Genomic DNA, 16,680 nt, shown 5'->3' on the forward strand with positions numbered 1-16,680 from the left:
CGCTAACCAGGAGCCACCTGAGGTAAGCTCCGCCCAGCCGGCCCCCACGCTCCGAACTCCCTGCCCCAGATTGGAACCCCCTCCCACATCCCAACTCCCCGCCCCAGCCCTGAGCCCCCTCCTGCACCCTGAACCCCTAATTACTGGCCCCACCCTGGAGCCCACACCCCCAGCTGGAGCACTCATCCACTCCTGCATCCCAACCCCCTGCTCCACTCCAGTGAAAGTGAGTGAGGGTGGGGGAAAGTGAGCGACAGAGGGAGGGGGGCTGGAGTGGGCGCGGGGCCTCAGAGAAGGGGAGGGGCCTGGGCAGGGCCTCACGGGAGGGGCGGGGAAGGGGTCAGGGGAAAGATGTTCGATTTTGTGCAATTAGAAAGTTGGCAACCCTATGTGGCGAACGGTGGTGGCTGCTTCTGCCAGGGCCCTCCTAGGACCCAGGGCCTCTCAGCTGCTTCTGCAGCTTTTCCTCCTGCAGATCTAGGCTACTCATCCCTTAAGAAGCCTGTGAGGAAAGGAGAGGATTTCACACTGAGTAGGGAGCAGGTCTGTTGGGCTTTGACATTATTCACCAGAGACCTGGCTCTGCTTCCTTCTCCCCCCTCTCATACTGTGAATAATATGTTGACACTACCGAGCTGCTCCCTCTTCTCCCCTCCCTTATCTGAAATCTACTGTCAGCTCCTGCAGCTTTTCAGACTCTTCCCCTGGAGAGAAAGGAGCAGAGGACCCAGAGGTAATACAGTAAGATGTCCTTCCTCCACCTGCCAGTCTGTAGCTCCCGGTCCTGAAGAACACCACCTGGCAATGCAGTGGGGCGGGGAGCCCGAACTGGATACAATATAGCACACAGCACATAATCCAGGACAATTGAGAGGTCTCGGTGTGAGTGTCAGAGTCTAAACTGGTGTAATTTGTACAATGCGGGGGTTGGAAAAAGCTTTAAATTACAATATCTCAGATTCCCTTAGGATCACCGCTGAATAACAATAATAATCTGAATATAGACCACTAGGTTTACATAGCGTATGTGAGTAGAATGTGGCCTATTGTTGATGACGCTGATATCAAGCATCTAAACCAATCAACTAATAACAAAGAGCCAAATTCTGATCTCTTTTACACCAGTGTCAATCAAAGGAGTTACTCTCAGTTGACACCATTGTGACTGAGAGCAGAATTTGACAGAATTATAGCAGCATAGCTTTCAGACACATCTTTACACAATTAATGACTTAAAACATACTGGCTTTTACAACATAATGATAGCACAGATGTGGTTAACATATCTTTTCTTATGCACTTCTAACATGCCTAGTACCATAATGTTTAATCGTAGAATCATAGAGTTAGAAGGGACCACAAAGGTCATCTAGTCTAATCCCCTGCCCAGATGCAGGATTTGTTGTGTCTAAAATCTTTCAGTCAATTTCTTATACGAAGCCATTATATGTTGGCAAGATACCATTCTGGTATATCTCATGAAGGTGCTGAGCTCTACTTAAAAGCAGTAACAGCAGTATAGACTACAGTCCTATTACATTAAAGTTCTGACAATGAATTTCCTACCATTCCCTATAAATTATGATTTAGGATGACCATTTTACAGAAATTACATGGTGAACCCTTCAAAATCCACAGAAATGGCCAGCCAATATCCTGGAAGAATGAAAAGGAGTACTTGTGGCACCTTAGAGACTAACAAATTTATTTGAGCATAAGCTTTCGTATGCATCCGATAAAGCGAGCTGTAGCTCACGAAAGCTTATGCTCAAATAAATTTGTTAGTCTCTCAGGTGCCACAAGTACTCCTTTTCTTTTTGTGAATACAGACTAACATGGCTGCTACTCTGAAACCTGGAAGAATGATATTTCTTGCTATTGTAACAAAACTAAAAGCATTTGCTAAATTTAAAGCGAAAAGTAAACCAGGCATCAGTATCCCATTTAACTAGGGCTGGTGGCATCATGTGTCTTCGACCACTGTTCCTAGTTACATGGTTTCTTTTCACAATAAATGGGGGAAGAGAAAGTAAGAGCATCTGTACACTACAAAAGTGAGAAGAAGCAGCCTGTCGTTATTTCCCAGGCTGTAAGGCAAAGAAGATCTGTGCATTTGAGAGCCAAATACAAATTTGATCCCGTCAGAAATTGCATCTAGTTTAAGTCCCAGAGGATGCCTCACTCCCAGCCACTCCGTTAAGGAGTCAGCAGAAAGCAAGTTACAGAACCTCAAGTTTGAGAAAAAATAACTTGCCATACGTCTCGTGTTCACCAAGGAGGAAAGAAACGGTTTAGTCCTCCTGGTTCATGTGAACTTGAGACTGAGGTAGAGCCGCTGTGTGCAGAGATGGAAAAGCGTAGGCATGCAGCGGCCCCGAAGTCCAGGAGATGGAGATAAGATGATGTATTGACTGTACCTGGTGAGACTGTGTATGTGACTCTGGCCTTACCACATAAAACTCAGGGTGAATGGGATCAAGAATTTATGCTTGGAAGGACTTTGCTATGGTTTCCAGGACTCGGCGAACACTCTGTGACAGGGTGGTACTCATGGGAAGTGATGGTTGAAACACTGGCATTATGTTACGCTACTGAGGGGAATATTTTGGTTGGCTTAGAAAAAAATTGGCACCCTGGAGGATTGTAATGAATGTGGTTACAGAATGTCATGGTGGATTTTTTTTTTTTTTTTTTTTTGGAGAGTAACCCTGGGGGCCACCTTCTTTTTTCCCTTCTGAAAAGTGTGGGGGGGGAGGGGGCTATGTCATAGGAGAGGTGATCACTGTGGATAGACTCAGACCAGCTCCCCTGCATCAGAGCAGGTGAGTCTGCTTCAGTCAAATAAAGGGGTCTGGGCTACACTGGGGACTATAAAGGGCTGCTAGTGAAAGGAAGAGGGAGATTTATCAGGACAGGCTGTGCCTGGAGCAGGGGGTCAGGTGCTCAGGGAGACAGCCCTGGGGCTGCTGTCCCACAGAGGAGGCAGAGCTTGTCAGAACTGGGAAGCTGTCAGAGGCCCCTGTGGGGTGTGGGCTGAAACCTGCAAGGGAGGACTGAGTTAAAAGACTGTTTTTCGGTTTACTTGCTTCTGTTAAGAAAATAAAGTTCCTTGAAAGAGACTGGGTGGGGCAGCATATATTTTGGAGCTGGGGAGAAGCCCTGCTTGGTGCCAGGGAGGGGAGCGAATGTTACATGCAAATATCAGCAATGGAACCATCTGAGGGAAGCTCCATTTAGTCAGAATTACAGGTTCCCTCCCTGGCTCTTAAGGAAAGGGCTCTGTCAGAGACAACTCTAGTGAGTGTCCAGTTAGTGATTTGATAGGGAAATGAAACTATGTACTCAGTGAGGGCTCCCAACAGTTCAACTGCATTAACTGGCAGAATCCTGCAGGGGATGTAAGGGTGCAGGTGGGTACATTTACCCCTAGGAGTGGAGGGAGTACCTCCAGGTACAGCCCTTACTAAAATAGCTACTAGGACTGCGCTAGAAGGTTCCCTCCCTACAAATAGGCTTAAAGGTTCTCTTGTTGGCCTGGTGTCCACAGAAAACTCTTTTAAATAAACCAGAGACTTAGCTGCCCACATGACTCCTGCAGTGAGAAAAACAATTGTTCTGCTTTGTATGTTCTGACCTTTGCATACAATGAAATATACAGTTTAAAAAAAACACATGAAAGCACAGAGGTTGGAAACAATGAGGTGACAAATTTTATTTTGATGATGACAAGTCAGTACCTTCTTGCCAGTTGGCAAAACAGAAGCATTGCTGCTCTGTCTAGGAATAAGATACCAAAGAGGTGGTGAATGTAGGGTTCACTATCCAGATGGTCAATACAGATGAAACCTAATTACTCTAGATAATGTGGTTATCCTAGGTTAATACAAGTCACACTTCTAGCTTTAATTTGGAGAAGGCATATAGTTAAAAAGCCCTGCTTAATTCTAGTTCTACAGCGTAAAAGAGGGAAATAGCTTAGGTCACTGGGAACATTTGAATGTCATTTTGGTAGGCAGTGCATTGCATTTGACAAGGCTACCGAAGGAAATGAGAAGTGATAACTGATCGTGCCGTGATTAGATCAGCCACCTTGGGAAAGGTGCTGAGACAGAGATATTTCACTAAAATAAGGAGAAACTTGGGAATAGATTTCTGGCAAGTGATCACAAGGTAGATATGTTCTGAATTAGAAATGGATTTTGCAGGCAGATAAAGCCTAACAGATAGCAGGTAGTTCAAAATGATACATCATGAGGTCCAATAGAGTGACTATAAAGTTTGGTCTCATTTATTTAACATGTAAGAATCCTATATTTAACAAATTTCAAAATATATTTGTTGTGCTGCCAACTTTAATTTCCAGAAGTTAAACAACTTTGTGTTAAAACTGCCAATGAAATCAGTTTTGAAAACCAAGCCACATTGTCCTTTGTGCTTCATATATATTTGGTGGGAAAAGTAATGTATTTTTCTACATAGTATTTTCCCATTCAGAAATTCAGTAGTTTCTCCTCCACCCATCTGAGCCATCTTGCAAGCCACTGTGGTCTGAGGAGCTTGTCTGAAGTGCCTCCCTCCAGAGGGAGATAACTAAAGGCTAAATTGAGCCAGGCAGTGAGAGCCTGGTATCAGAACCAAAGCAGAAGAATACCAACACAACAGGAGCTCCAGAAGGCAACTTAGCTCAACAACACAGCCACTGCTTTTCCCATTAAAGAGGCCATGAGGAAATCCCCTCCACAGCTGTCTAGCTCTGACTTCAATGGAGCTACATCAATTTACATCAGCAGAGAAGTGAGCCAAAAATCTCTCTTTGGGCTGGTGACTGAGAAAGGTCAATAAAAATGGTATTTTAAACTTGAAGACAGTCACCATAATAAGAGAGGGTAATTATTAGCAGTGGTAAGTAATGCATTGTAATCAACTCATTACGCACTTTTTTGTTATCAAAGCATGTTTCTTTCATCGGCAGCTCAGAGACACAGTGGTTGGTAACCATCGAGGGCTGCTCCTTTAGAAGTTTGGTCGTCGTTTTTTTCCAAAGGAGACAAATGGAAAAAAATGAATTGGGAACTGTAGCACTAGCTTGTTTATTTTCACTCTGTAGTTAGGGCACTGGGAACAGTTATTAGCTAACTGGAAGACTCAGAGCTGTAGAGGGTGTCACTTCACTGAAGCCAGTGAAGGTCACAGGCATTGTACTATTTACAGTAGGACAGAATCTGGCCCTCTGTCTTTAATGGAATGGGGTACTTGTATATCTGAATTTTATCCAAACTGCTGCAATCACCCAAAGACACTTGCAGCAATGAAGACACTTGCCTGTTCATGACAAAGACCAGTTTTGGTGGTCACAGCAGTATTAATCTATGTAGCAAAATGTCCTGTACACGCACACATGGATCTATTCTTCCACCATCTCCAAGGAGACTTCTGTGCATTACTCCTGCTAGCACTAGCAGGGCCAGCTCCAGGCGCCAGCGTTCCATGCAGGTGCTTGGGGCGGCAGTTAGAAAGAGGCGGCAATTCCTCCGGCCGTGGCAGCAATTCGGCAGCAGCTTCTCTGTTCTGCCCGCCATAGTGGCAAATCGGTGGCAGCGTCTTCCTTTTGCTGTCCGTGGCGGCAGTTTTTTTCACTGCTTGGGGCAGCAAACACTGTAGAGCCGGCCCCAAGCATTAGTGGGGGTTACTCACATAAAATCACCCTACACATCAATAGAGAGTAGACTCATAAGAGCTTCGATCACTGGGAAAGAGCAAAAAAAAGGGACTCTTTAGGGGTGAACAGAATGCAAATAAATATAGATTGTGGAGCAAATTCTGCTCTCAGATACTCACAGGTGGTTCCCATTGAATTCAATGGGAGTTCCATGAGAGTATCTGATGTAGAATTTAGATCTTTGTTTATTATCATCCTGATCTTGAGCTGTTTGCTCAGGCAAAACTCTCAATTAAAGCTAGTTTGACAGAGCTACCAAAGGAAATGCAAGGCAAAATAAATTGGAGTTGAACCAGGATAAATAACTCAGGATCAAGCCTTATAAGATTTAAATTTTGGCCAAGACTTTTTAAAAAGTGCCTCCTAAATCCATTGGTTGACACTTAAAGAAAGTGCCTAGATTTTCCAAAGTACTGGGCACCAGGCAGCTCCCACTGACTTCAGAGGAAGCTACTGGATGTTGAGCATTTTTTGAAAAAAATCAAGCTACATATTTAGGATGCTTAAGAATGGATTGAGGAGACTAACTTTAGGCATGCACTTTTGAAAATCTTGGCCCCTGAGTTTGGAAATGAAACCAGAAAATGTCAGCTACATACTTAGTTTTCAGACCAGGAGACTCCCTCAAAATTATGTTCAGTTTAAATAAACCTTATCTGCAGATCATGGACCCAATCCTGCTGCCTTTATTTGCACAGCAAGGAACAGCAGGATTTGGCCATTTTTCAACATGAAAGTGATTTTACAATTATTCTCTAGTTTCCTTCTGTAATGTACCAACAGTGCTGTGTGACAGTGAGAAAGGCATGTTGAACATGTGGAGACCAAAAGTGGTTGTTCAAATAATAACAATAATCTACGTAACCTCTCAGTATTTTCACCCCGCCATGTTCATGCCTCTTTTAGCAGACAAGGGGAACAAACATAAAGTATGTGAAATTGACGTACTCCAAGAAAGTGAAATTCACCTGAGTGAGTTAAGCCCACATAAGGCTCTCCATCCCACTTGAAGTGTCTTGCACAGGCACTCTACAGTGGGGTAAATTTTACCCTAAGTGTCTTACTTAGATTGCAAACTCTTTGGGGCAGGGACCATTTTTAGGTTTTATGTTTATATAGCACCTAGCACAGTTGGGTCCTGAGCCATGACTGGGGCTCCTAGTTGTTACCACAACACAAATAAATAATACAATAATAGCAACAACTATAATAACAACAACTACTACCACCACCAGTATGAAGTTTCAAGACAGAAAACACCCAAATTCAAAAGAGACTGAAAATCACATTACAAAGAGAGAAGAATCCTTTTCATTTCCATAGAGCCTTTCATTCTGCAGGATCCAAAAGTGATTCCCAAACTATATAAGTGTTGCACCATGGAAAGGCATCCACGTTTCGATTAGGAGGCAAGCAAAACAACAGAGTGGGAAGGAGAAGCTGTGGCTCAAGGAAACCATCTTTAATGGTCACACGGTGCAGACAAGCTTTGAATGCTAGGGTCTCATGGAATAAAATTATTGGTCAAAACTGATTTTATTATTCCTAGACCCTGCCTAATAAATGGGTTACACTATCATCACAGAGAGTATTGTTAATGATGGCGCATTCACATAGTCCCCTGGCAGATGATGACATTGTTTTTCTATAAGAAGGTCTTTCCAAATACCGCAATGGAATTATTCATGTAAGGGAAAGTCGACAGGAGTTCAGAGCCCAAGCAATAGCAATTTGGTCTGTGTCCTCATCATTAACATCCCTTTATATTATCTCGTATCATTGTCTTCACCTTGGTTGCACAAGTGTAAATGGGACAGAATTTGATCCTGTAGTTACAAATTAGTTAAAATTTGTGGTGTGATGGCTTTTTATGACATCATCACCGCTCACTCAGAAATGAACTAAGACCACCTACTCAGTTCACACAGCCGCTTTAACAGTAGCCGTTCCTACTTACACAGGAGTGCGGGACCACCAAGCAAGCTTCAGCCCCTCAGGTCTGCAACTGTTTGACTGGTTGTCTGGTATCTATTACTTTCCAGACTGAAGCCAAATGAGTGACCTCTGAGAGGTGACATTTAAGATACGTTAACTGAAAAGTACAGTAGGTTTTTTTTCTTTTCAATTTGTTTTGTTAGCAAAAATCTCCAGACACGGAAGAAAATGTGTCCTCTCATTCTCCATATACTGTATCAAAGAAACTCCCTGGTCCAAGTAAGAGATTCAGAACACTGAGACAGTACAAAAGAGGTTAGAGGATTCAGTAGATCCCAGTCCACTTGGGCTATGCTTGCCACACATGACTGCAATGGCTAGGAAAAGGCAGGCTACCTTTCACTCTTCCAAGGCACAGCTCGTTTCCACAATGTCACCAGCACCTATGAGCTCAGAAAGCAAAAGTCACTAAGGGTATGTCTACACTACGGAATAAGGTCGAATTTATAGAAGTCGGTTTTTTAGAAATCGGTTTTATAAATTCGAGTGTGTGTGTCCCCACAGAAAATGCTCTAAGTGCATTAAGTGCATTAACTCGGCGGAGCGCTTCCACAGTACCGAGGCAAGCGTCGACTTCCGGAGCGTTGCACTGTGGGTAGCTATCCCACAGTTCCCGCAGTCTCCGCTGCCCATTGGAATTCTGGGTTGAGATCCCAATGCCTGATGGGGCTAAAACATTGTCGCGGGTGGTTCTGGGTACATATCGTCAGCCTCCCGTTCCCTCCCTCCCCCCGTGAAAGCAAGGGCAGACAATCATTTCGCGCCTTTTTTCCTGAGTTACCTGTGCAGACGCCATACCACAGCAAGCATGGAGCCCGCTCAGGTAACCGTCACCCTATGTCTCCTGGGTGCTGGCAGACGCGGTACGGCTTTGCTGCACAGTAGCAGTAACCCCTTGCCTTCTGGCAGCAGACGGTGCAATACGACTGGTAGTCGTCCTCATCGTGTCCGAGGTGCTCCTGGCCGCGTCGGCTGGGAGCGCCTGGGCAGACATGGGCGCAGGGACTACATTTGGAGTGACTTGACCAGGTCATTCTCTTTAGTCCTGCAGTCAGTCCTATTGAACCGTCTTATGGTGAGCAGGCAGGCGATACGGACTGCTAGCAGTCGTACTGTACCATCTTCTGCCAGGCAGGCAAGAGATGAGGATTGCTAGCAGTCGTATTGCACCATCTTCTGCCAGGCAGGCAAGAGATGGGGATGGCTAGCAGGCGTACTGTACCATCTTCTGCCGAGCAGCCATGAGATGTGGATGGCATGCAGTCCTTCTGCACCGTCTGCTGCCAGCCAAAGATGTAAAAGATAGATGGAGTGGGTCAAAACAAGAAATAGACCAGATTTGTTTTGTACTCATTTGCCTCCTCCCCTGTCTAGGGGACTCATTCCTCTAGGTCACACTGCAGTCACTCACAGAGAAGGTGCAGCGAGGTAAATCTAGCCATGTATCAATCAGAGGCCAGGCTAACCTCCTTGTTCCAATAACAACGATAACTTAGGTGCACCATTTCTTATTGGAACCCTCCGTGCAGTCCTGCCTGAAATACTCCTTGATGTACAGGCACCCCCTTTGTTGATTTTAGCTCCCTGAAGCCAACCCTGTAAGCCGTGTCGTCAGTCGCCCCTCCCTCCGTCAGAGCAACGGCAGACAATCGTTCCGCGCCTTTTTTCTGTGCGGACGCCATACCACGGCAAGCATGGAGCCCGCTCAGCTCACTTTGGCAATTAGGAGCACATTAACCACCACACGCATTATTCAGCAGTATATGCAGCACCAGAACATGGCAACGCGATACCGGGCGAGGAGGCGACGTCAGCGCGGTCCCGTGAGTGATCAGGACATGGACACAGATTTCTCTGAAAGCATGGGCCCTGACAATGCATGCATCATGGTGCTAATGGGGCAGGTTCATGCTGTGGAACGCCGATTCTGGGCTCGGGAAACAAGCACAGACTGGTGGGACCGCATAGTGTTGCAGGTCTGGGACGATTCCCAGTGGCTACGAAACTTTCGCATGCGTAAGGGCACTTTCATGGAACTTTGTGACTTGCTTTCCCCTGTCCTGAAGCGCATGAATACCAAGATGAGAGCAGCCCTCACAGTTGAGAAGCGAGTGGCGATAGCCCTGTGGAAGCTTGCAACGCCAGACAGCTACCGGTCAGTTGGGAATCAATTTGGAGTGGGCAAATCTACTGTGGGGGCTGCTGTGATGCAAGTAGCCCACGCAATCAAAGATCTGCTGATATCAAGGGTAGTGACCCTGGGAAATGTGCAGGTCATAGTGGATGGCTTTGCTGCAATGGGATTCCCTAACTGTGGTGGGGCTATAGACGGAACCCATATCCCTATCTTGGCACCGGAGCACCAAGCCGCCGAGTACATAAACCGCAAGGGGTACTTTTCGATAGTGCTGCAAGCTCTGGTGGATCACAAGGGACGTTTCACCAACATCAACGTGGGATGGCCGGGAAAGGTGCATGATGCTCGCATCTTCAGGAACTCTGGTCTGTTTCAAAAGCTGCAGGAAGGGACTTTATTCCCAGACCAGAAAATAACTGTTGGGGATGTTGAAATGCCTATATGTATCCTTGGGGACCCAGCCTACCCCTTAATGCCATGGCTCATGAAGCCGTACACAGGCAGCCTGGACAGTAGTCAGGAGCTGTTCAACTACAGGCTGAGCAAGTGCAGAATGGTGGTAGAATGTGCATTTGGACGTTTAAAGGCGCGCTGGCGCAGTTTATTGACTCGCTTAGACCTCAGCGAAACCAATATTCCCACTGTTATTACTGCTTGCTGTGTGCTCCACAATATCTGTGAGAGTAAGGGGGAGACGTTTATGGCGGGGTGGGAGGTTGAGGCAAATCGCCTGGCTGCTGGTTACGCGCAGCCAGACACCAGGGCGGTTAGAAGAGCACAGGAGGGCGCGGTACGCATCAGAGAAGCTTTGAAAAACAGTTTCATGACTGGCCAGGCTACAGTGTGAAAGTTCTGTTTGTTTCTCCTTGATGAACCCCCCCGCCCCTTGGTTCACTCTACTTCCCTGTAAGCTAACCACCCTCCCCTCCTCCCTTTAATCATTGCTTGCAGAGCCAATAAAGTCATTGCTGCTTCACAGTCATGCATTCGTTATTCATTCATCACACAAATAGGGGGATGACTACCAAGGTAGCCCAGGAGGGGTGGTGGAGGAGGGAAGGAAAATGCCACACAGCACTTTAAGCACAGCACTTTAAAAGTTTACAACTTTAAAATTTATTGAATGACAGCCTTCTTTTTTTTGGGCAATCCTCTGTGGGGGAATGGCTGGTTGGCCGGAGGCCTCCCCACCGTGTTCTTGGGCGTCTGGGTGTGGAGGCTATGGAACTTGGGGAGGAGGGCGGTTGGTTACAGAGGGGCTGCAGTGGCAGTCTGTGCTCCAGCTGCCTTTGCTGCAGCTCAACCATACACTGGAGCATACTGGTTTGGTCCTGCAGCAGCCTCAGCATTGAATCCTGCCTCCTCTCATCACGCTGCCGCCACATTTGAGCTTCAGCCCTGTCTTCAGCCCGCCACTTACTCTCTTCAGCCCGCCACTTACTCTCTTCAGCCCTCCACCTCTCCTCCCGGTCATTTTGTGCTTTCCTGCACTCTGACATTATTTGCCTCCACGCATTCGTCTGTGCTCTGTCAGTGTGGGAGGACAGCATGAGCTCGGAGAACATTTCATCGCGAGTGCGTTTTTTTTTCTTTCTAAGCTTCACTAGCCTCTGGGAAGGAGAAGATCCTGTGATCATTGAAACACATGCAGCTGGTGGAGAAAAAAAAAGGGACAGCGGTATTTAAAAAGACACATTTTATAAAACAGTGGCTACACTCTTTCAGGGTAAACCTTGAAAGTTAACATTACATACATAGCACATGTGCTTTCGTTACAAGGTCGCATTTTGCCTCCTCCCACCGCGTGAACGGATTTTGGTTGAATGCCAGCAAACATACACTGCAATGCTTTGTTCTACAGTGATTCCCCAGTACGTGTTGCTGGCCTGGAGTGGTAAAGTGTCCTACCATGAAGGACGAAATAAGGCTGCCCTCCCCAGAAACCTTTTGCAAAGGCAGAACCGCAAATGCCAGGGCAAAGTAATCCTTTCACATGCTTGCTTTTAAACCATGTATAGCATTTTAAAAGGTACACTCACCAGAGGTCCCTTCTCCGCCTGCTGAGTCCAGGAGGCAGCCTTGGGTGGGTTCGGGGGGTACTGGCTCCAGGTCTAGGGTGAGAAACAGTTCCTGGCTGTCGGGAAAACCGGTTTCTCCGCTTGCTTGCTGTGAGCTATCTACAACCTCCTCATCATCATCTTCTTCGTCCCCAAAACCTACTTCTGTATTGCCTCCATCTCCATTGAAGGAGTCAAACAACACGGCTGGGGTAGTGGTGGCTGAACCCCCTAAAATGGCATGCAGCTCATCATAGAAGCGGCATGTTTGGGGCTCTGACCCAGAGCGGCCGTTCGCCTCTCTGGTTTTCTGGTAGGCTTGCCTCAGCTCCTTCAGTTTCACGCGGCACTGCTTCGGGTCCCTGTTATGGCCTCTGTCCTTCATGCCCTGGGAGATTTTCAGAAAGGTTTTGGCATTTCGAAAACTGGAACGGAGTTCTGATAGCACGGATTCCTCTCCCCAAACAGCGATCAGATCCCGTACCTCCCGTTCAGTCCATGCTGGAGCTCTTTTGCGATTCTGGGACTCCATCATGGTCACCTCTGCTGATGAGCTCTGCATGGTCACCTGCAGCTTGCCACGCTGGCCAAACAGGAAATGAGATTCAAAAGTTCGCGGTTCTTTTCCTGTCTACCTGGCCAGTGCATCTGAGTTGAGAGCGCTGTCCAGAGCGGTCAGAATGGAGCACTCTGGGATAGCTCCCGGAGGCCAATACCATCGAATTGTGTCCACAGTACCCCAAATTCGAGCCGGCAACGTCGATTTAAGCGCTAATCCACTTGTCAGGGGTGGAGTAAGGAAATCGATTTTAAGAGCCCTTTAAGTCGAAATAAAGGGCTTCATTGTGTGGACGGGTGCAGGTTTAAATCGATTTAACGCTGCTAAATTCGATCTAAAGTCCTAGTGTAGACCAGGGCTAAGCACCAGCTAGCAGCATGCAAAGTAGAATTAAGTTCTCTGTTTAACCATAGGACAAATTTCAAGACAAACAATAGCTGTCCAATCTTCCCCACACATCCCCAGCCACAGGCCTCAACCTTGTTTCTAGAGTCAGAGTTTAAGGCCAGAAGGGAGCATTAGATCATCTAGTCTGACTGGCATATCACAGGCTCAAGTACGTTCGTTAGTCTCTAAGGTGCCACAAGTACTCCTGTTCTTTTTGCAGATACAGTCTAACACAGCTGCTACTCTGAAACAGGCCATAGAGTTATACCCAGTTCCCCCTGTACTGAACCCAATAATTTTTGTTTGGCTAAAGCATACCTTCCAGAAAGTCTTCCGATCGTGATCTGAAGGCATCAAGAAATGGAGAATCTACTACTTTGGCAGTTTGTTCCAACAAGCCCATTGTTAAAAATGTGTGCCTAATTTCAAATTGGAACTTGTCTGATTCAGCTTCTACCTACTTCTTATGATGCCTTTCTCTGCTTCAGTAAAGAGCCCTTCAGTACCCGGTATTTTATCCCCATGAAGGTACTTATCCATCGTAATCAAGTCACCTCTCAATCTTCTTTTTGATAAGATAAACAGATTGAGCTCTTTAAGTCTCTCACTATCAGGCATTTTTTCCAGCTCTCAAATAATTTTTGTGGCTCTTTTCTGAATCCTCTCCAATTTTTCAACATCCTTTTTAAAATATGCACACCAGCACTGGAGGTAGTATTCTAGTGTTGGTCTCACCAGTGCCATATGCAGAAGTAAACTCATCTCCTTACCCCTGCTCACTCCTCCCCTGTTTATACACCCAAGGATCGCATTAGTCCTTTTTGCCACAGCATCGTACTGGGAGCTCATGTTGAGTTACTTGTCCACTATGACCCCATAGCCTTTTCAGAGTCACTGCTTTCCAGTTCTGAAATGGTTCAGAGGGTAAATCAATCTCCACACTTATTCAGTTATTGGTCTCGCTGCTTAGACTACAAATTAGGGCTCCACCTAATACCAATTTAGTAATTATAGTGACAATGTGGACATTAATCTGTCAGAAAATGGACTGAGAACTATTAAACTCATTTCACATAGGCCACCAAACATCTATCAGACAGCAATGATTTTTAACCAATACCAGCCTGGGCTGGATTTAAACCAGCGACCTAGATGTTCTGTATCCCATAATGCTCTCCTATAATGTTACGTTTAAGAAAATTCTCTGACTTCCCTGCACCTGTTTGAAGTTCCTTAGCAATAATCTGACTTTTAATTCCTTTAGTCCAAAACTGAGCATTTCCAGTCACACAGCTGACAGCTAGAAAGGCAGATGAGCAGATGCCCCCATCGCCATCAGTATCACACTTCAGGCATCTGGCAGAGTGAAAACCAGCTAATCATACCAACATATAACAATGCCTCCCTTAGCAGCATAAATACAACAGGCACAATTCAGATCTGAATTCCACCAGTGTAAATCAAGGCTAACTCCACTGAAGCCAAAGGAATTAAATTCAGAGAACTCAGATCAGAATCAGGTCCTATAAGGTCACCACAAAACTCAGTCAATGAAGTTACCCCAGGGGTGATTTGGGCCCAATACATTTAAGTAATAAAGCTTGTACCAGACACAACAGTCATTTCTGTAGTGACACATCAAATCAAAATTGTTTAGATTTCGAAAGAAAATTTAAAATGGAAAAGGAGAGAGACATAGTGAAAACAGTTTTCCAGTTACAAACAAACAAACAAACAAAAACCAAATAGCTCAATCAAACCTTGATAATATTAACTGTACTGGAGTCTCTAGGCACATCCAGAACACTCTGCAGCCACAGCTTTGCTTCCATGGAAAAATAACAAGCAGAGCTCTGTATAAGAACAGTGACAGAAGCACTATGCAGCATAAATTAGTGATACTGCTGTAACCATCCCCAGGACTTGAAAGTCTGCTGCACTATCACATTAGACTACTTTGCAACAACAGAAGATATAAAAAAATTAGACATAAGAGTTAAGCTGGGGTTTGTTGATAGCTTAGCTTTTCAAAGTTTATGAGTTGTATACATGATTATTCATGACCTATGCCTCTCAAGAAGTTGATGTCCGTCTATTTATCTTACAAACTTTAAATATTAGGTAAGATTGTATAACTCTTTTCAGCTTGACATTTGTCCTCCCTTGGCTCTCCTGGTTCACCTTCCACCTCTTTGGCCATTTGTTCAGAGTCTTTCAGTGTGTCCGCCTCTATCACTCAGTCCTTGACCCCTTTTTCTTTTCTCTTCTCACTGTATCTTATCCACTCACACAACTTCAGCTATCACCTCTATGGGGATGACAAATCTCCCACACCAGTCCCGCTCCATCCTCTCCCATATCTCAGCCTGTCTCACAGACATCTCCTGGATGTCTCATCAAATTAAACTCAACATAACAAACTGGACTCCTGATCTTTCCTCACAAACTCTCTCCAATCCCCCATTCACTCTCCCTGTTGAATACACCACTATCTTCCCTGTCACTCAGGCCTGTAATCTGGGGGTCATCTTCATCTCTTCCCTTTCACTCATTCTTCACATCCAGGGCTTGACCAAACCTTGCTGCTTTTTGCCACACACAGAGGGCCAGATCTATCCTGGTATAAATCATTGTAACACATGCCAATTTACACCAGCTGAGGATCTGGCCCACAATTTCTGAGATCTGACTTTCTTATCTTCCAACTGGTTAAAACCCTCATCCATGCTCTCCTCATCTTCCATCTTTATTACTGTAACCTCCTGATCTCTGGCCTCCCTGACACCAGCATCACTCCCCTCCCCCCAGCACACAAGACACAGCCATCTTCCTTGCTTGTGTTCTGACCACATCACCCAGCCTCTTTGAACCTCCCTGACCTTGCCTTCTCCACCACTTCCAGTTTAAATTTCTTGCAATCACCTTTTAAGTCCTCCACTGCCCTTGTCTTCTCACACTGCATATTTTTTGGGCTAGGGAAGTGGTTTTCAACCTTCTTTCATTTGCAGACCCCTAAACATTTTCAAATGGAGATGCAGACGCCTTTGGAAATCTTAAACAGTCTGCAAACCCACAGGGGTCCACAGACCACAGGCTGAAAACCAGTGGGCTAAGGAGTTTGCCTTCCTAAGTGTTAGGTAAGTGCCAAGCATAGTCTCAGCATCTGAATAATAAATAAATAAATACATAATAATGATTTCCATATTACTCTAAATGTCTATTTTATATTTTAAAAAGAAGGAAAATCACTGTAAAAGTTCAAAGCCTAATTTCATATTGGGGTGCAGGTACAAACAGCTGTTAAAAGAAACAGAGGTGTGAATTAGGGCACCAAACATGCAAGTTTGGTGCCCTAGTTCATAGAATCATAGAATCATAGAATATAAGGGTTGGAAGGGACCCCAGAAGGTCATCTAGTCCAACCCCCTGCTCGAAGCAGGACCAATTCCCAGTTAAATCATCCCAGCCAGGGCTTTGTCAAGCCTAACCTTAAAAACCTCTAAGGAAGGAGATTCTACCACCTCCCTAGGTAACGCATTCCAGTGTTTCACCACCCTCTTAGTGAAAAAGTTTTTCCTAATATCCAATCTAAACCTCCCCCACTGCAGCTTGAGACCATTACTCCTCGTTCTGTCATCTGATACCATTGAGAACAGTCTAGAGCCATCCTCTTTGGAACCCCCTTTCAGGTAGTTGAAAGCAGCTATCAAATCCCCCCTCATTCTTCTCTTCTGCAGGCTAAACAATCCCAGCTCCCTCAGCCTCTCCTCATAACTCATGTGTTCCAGCCCCCTAATCATTTTTGTTGCCCTTCGCTGGACTCTCT

The 16,680-nt window shown here is 45.6% G+C and overlaps 2 protein-coding genes across 2 annotated transcripts in view; both read right to left on the bottom strand.

Moving 5' to 3' along the window:
• Positions 1-12,752, bottom strand: part of LOC142072617 (uncharacterized) — a 42,218-nt gene extending 29,466 nt beyond the window's left edge. Inside the window, exons 1-2 of the mRNA XM_075130051.1 lie at positions 11,891-12,752; positions 11,035-11,502 (exon numbers count right to left, since the gene is read on the bottom strand). Coding sequence (XP_074986152.1) covers positions 11,035-11,502; positions 11,891-12,470 — 1,048 coding nt within the window. The 5' untranslated portion in view covers positions 12,471-12,752. The remainder of the gene's footprint in view (positions 1-11,034; positions 11,503-11,890) is intronic.
• FOXN3 (forkhead box N3) overlaps positions 1-16,680 on the bottom strand; it is a 308,330-nt gene that overhangs the window by 277,577 nt on the left and 14,073 nt on the right. The window lies entirely within an intron of this gene.

The sequence above is a fragment of the Caretta caretta genome, chromosome 6, assembly GCF_965140235.1.
Source record: "Caretta caretta isolate rCarCar2 chromosome 6, rCarCar1.hap1, whole genome shotgun sequence".
Taxonomy (NCBI): domain Eukaryota; kingdom Metazoa; phylum Chordata; order Testudines; family Cheloniidae; genus Caretta; species Caretta caretta.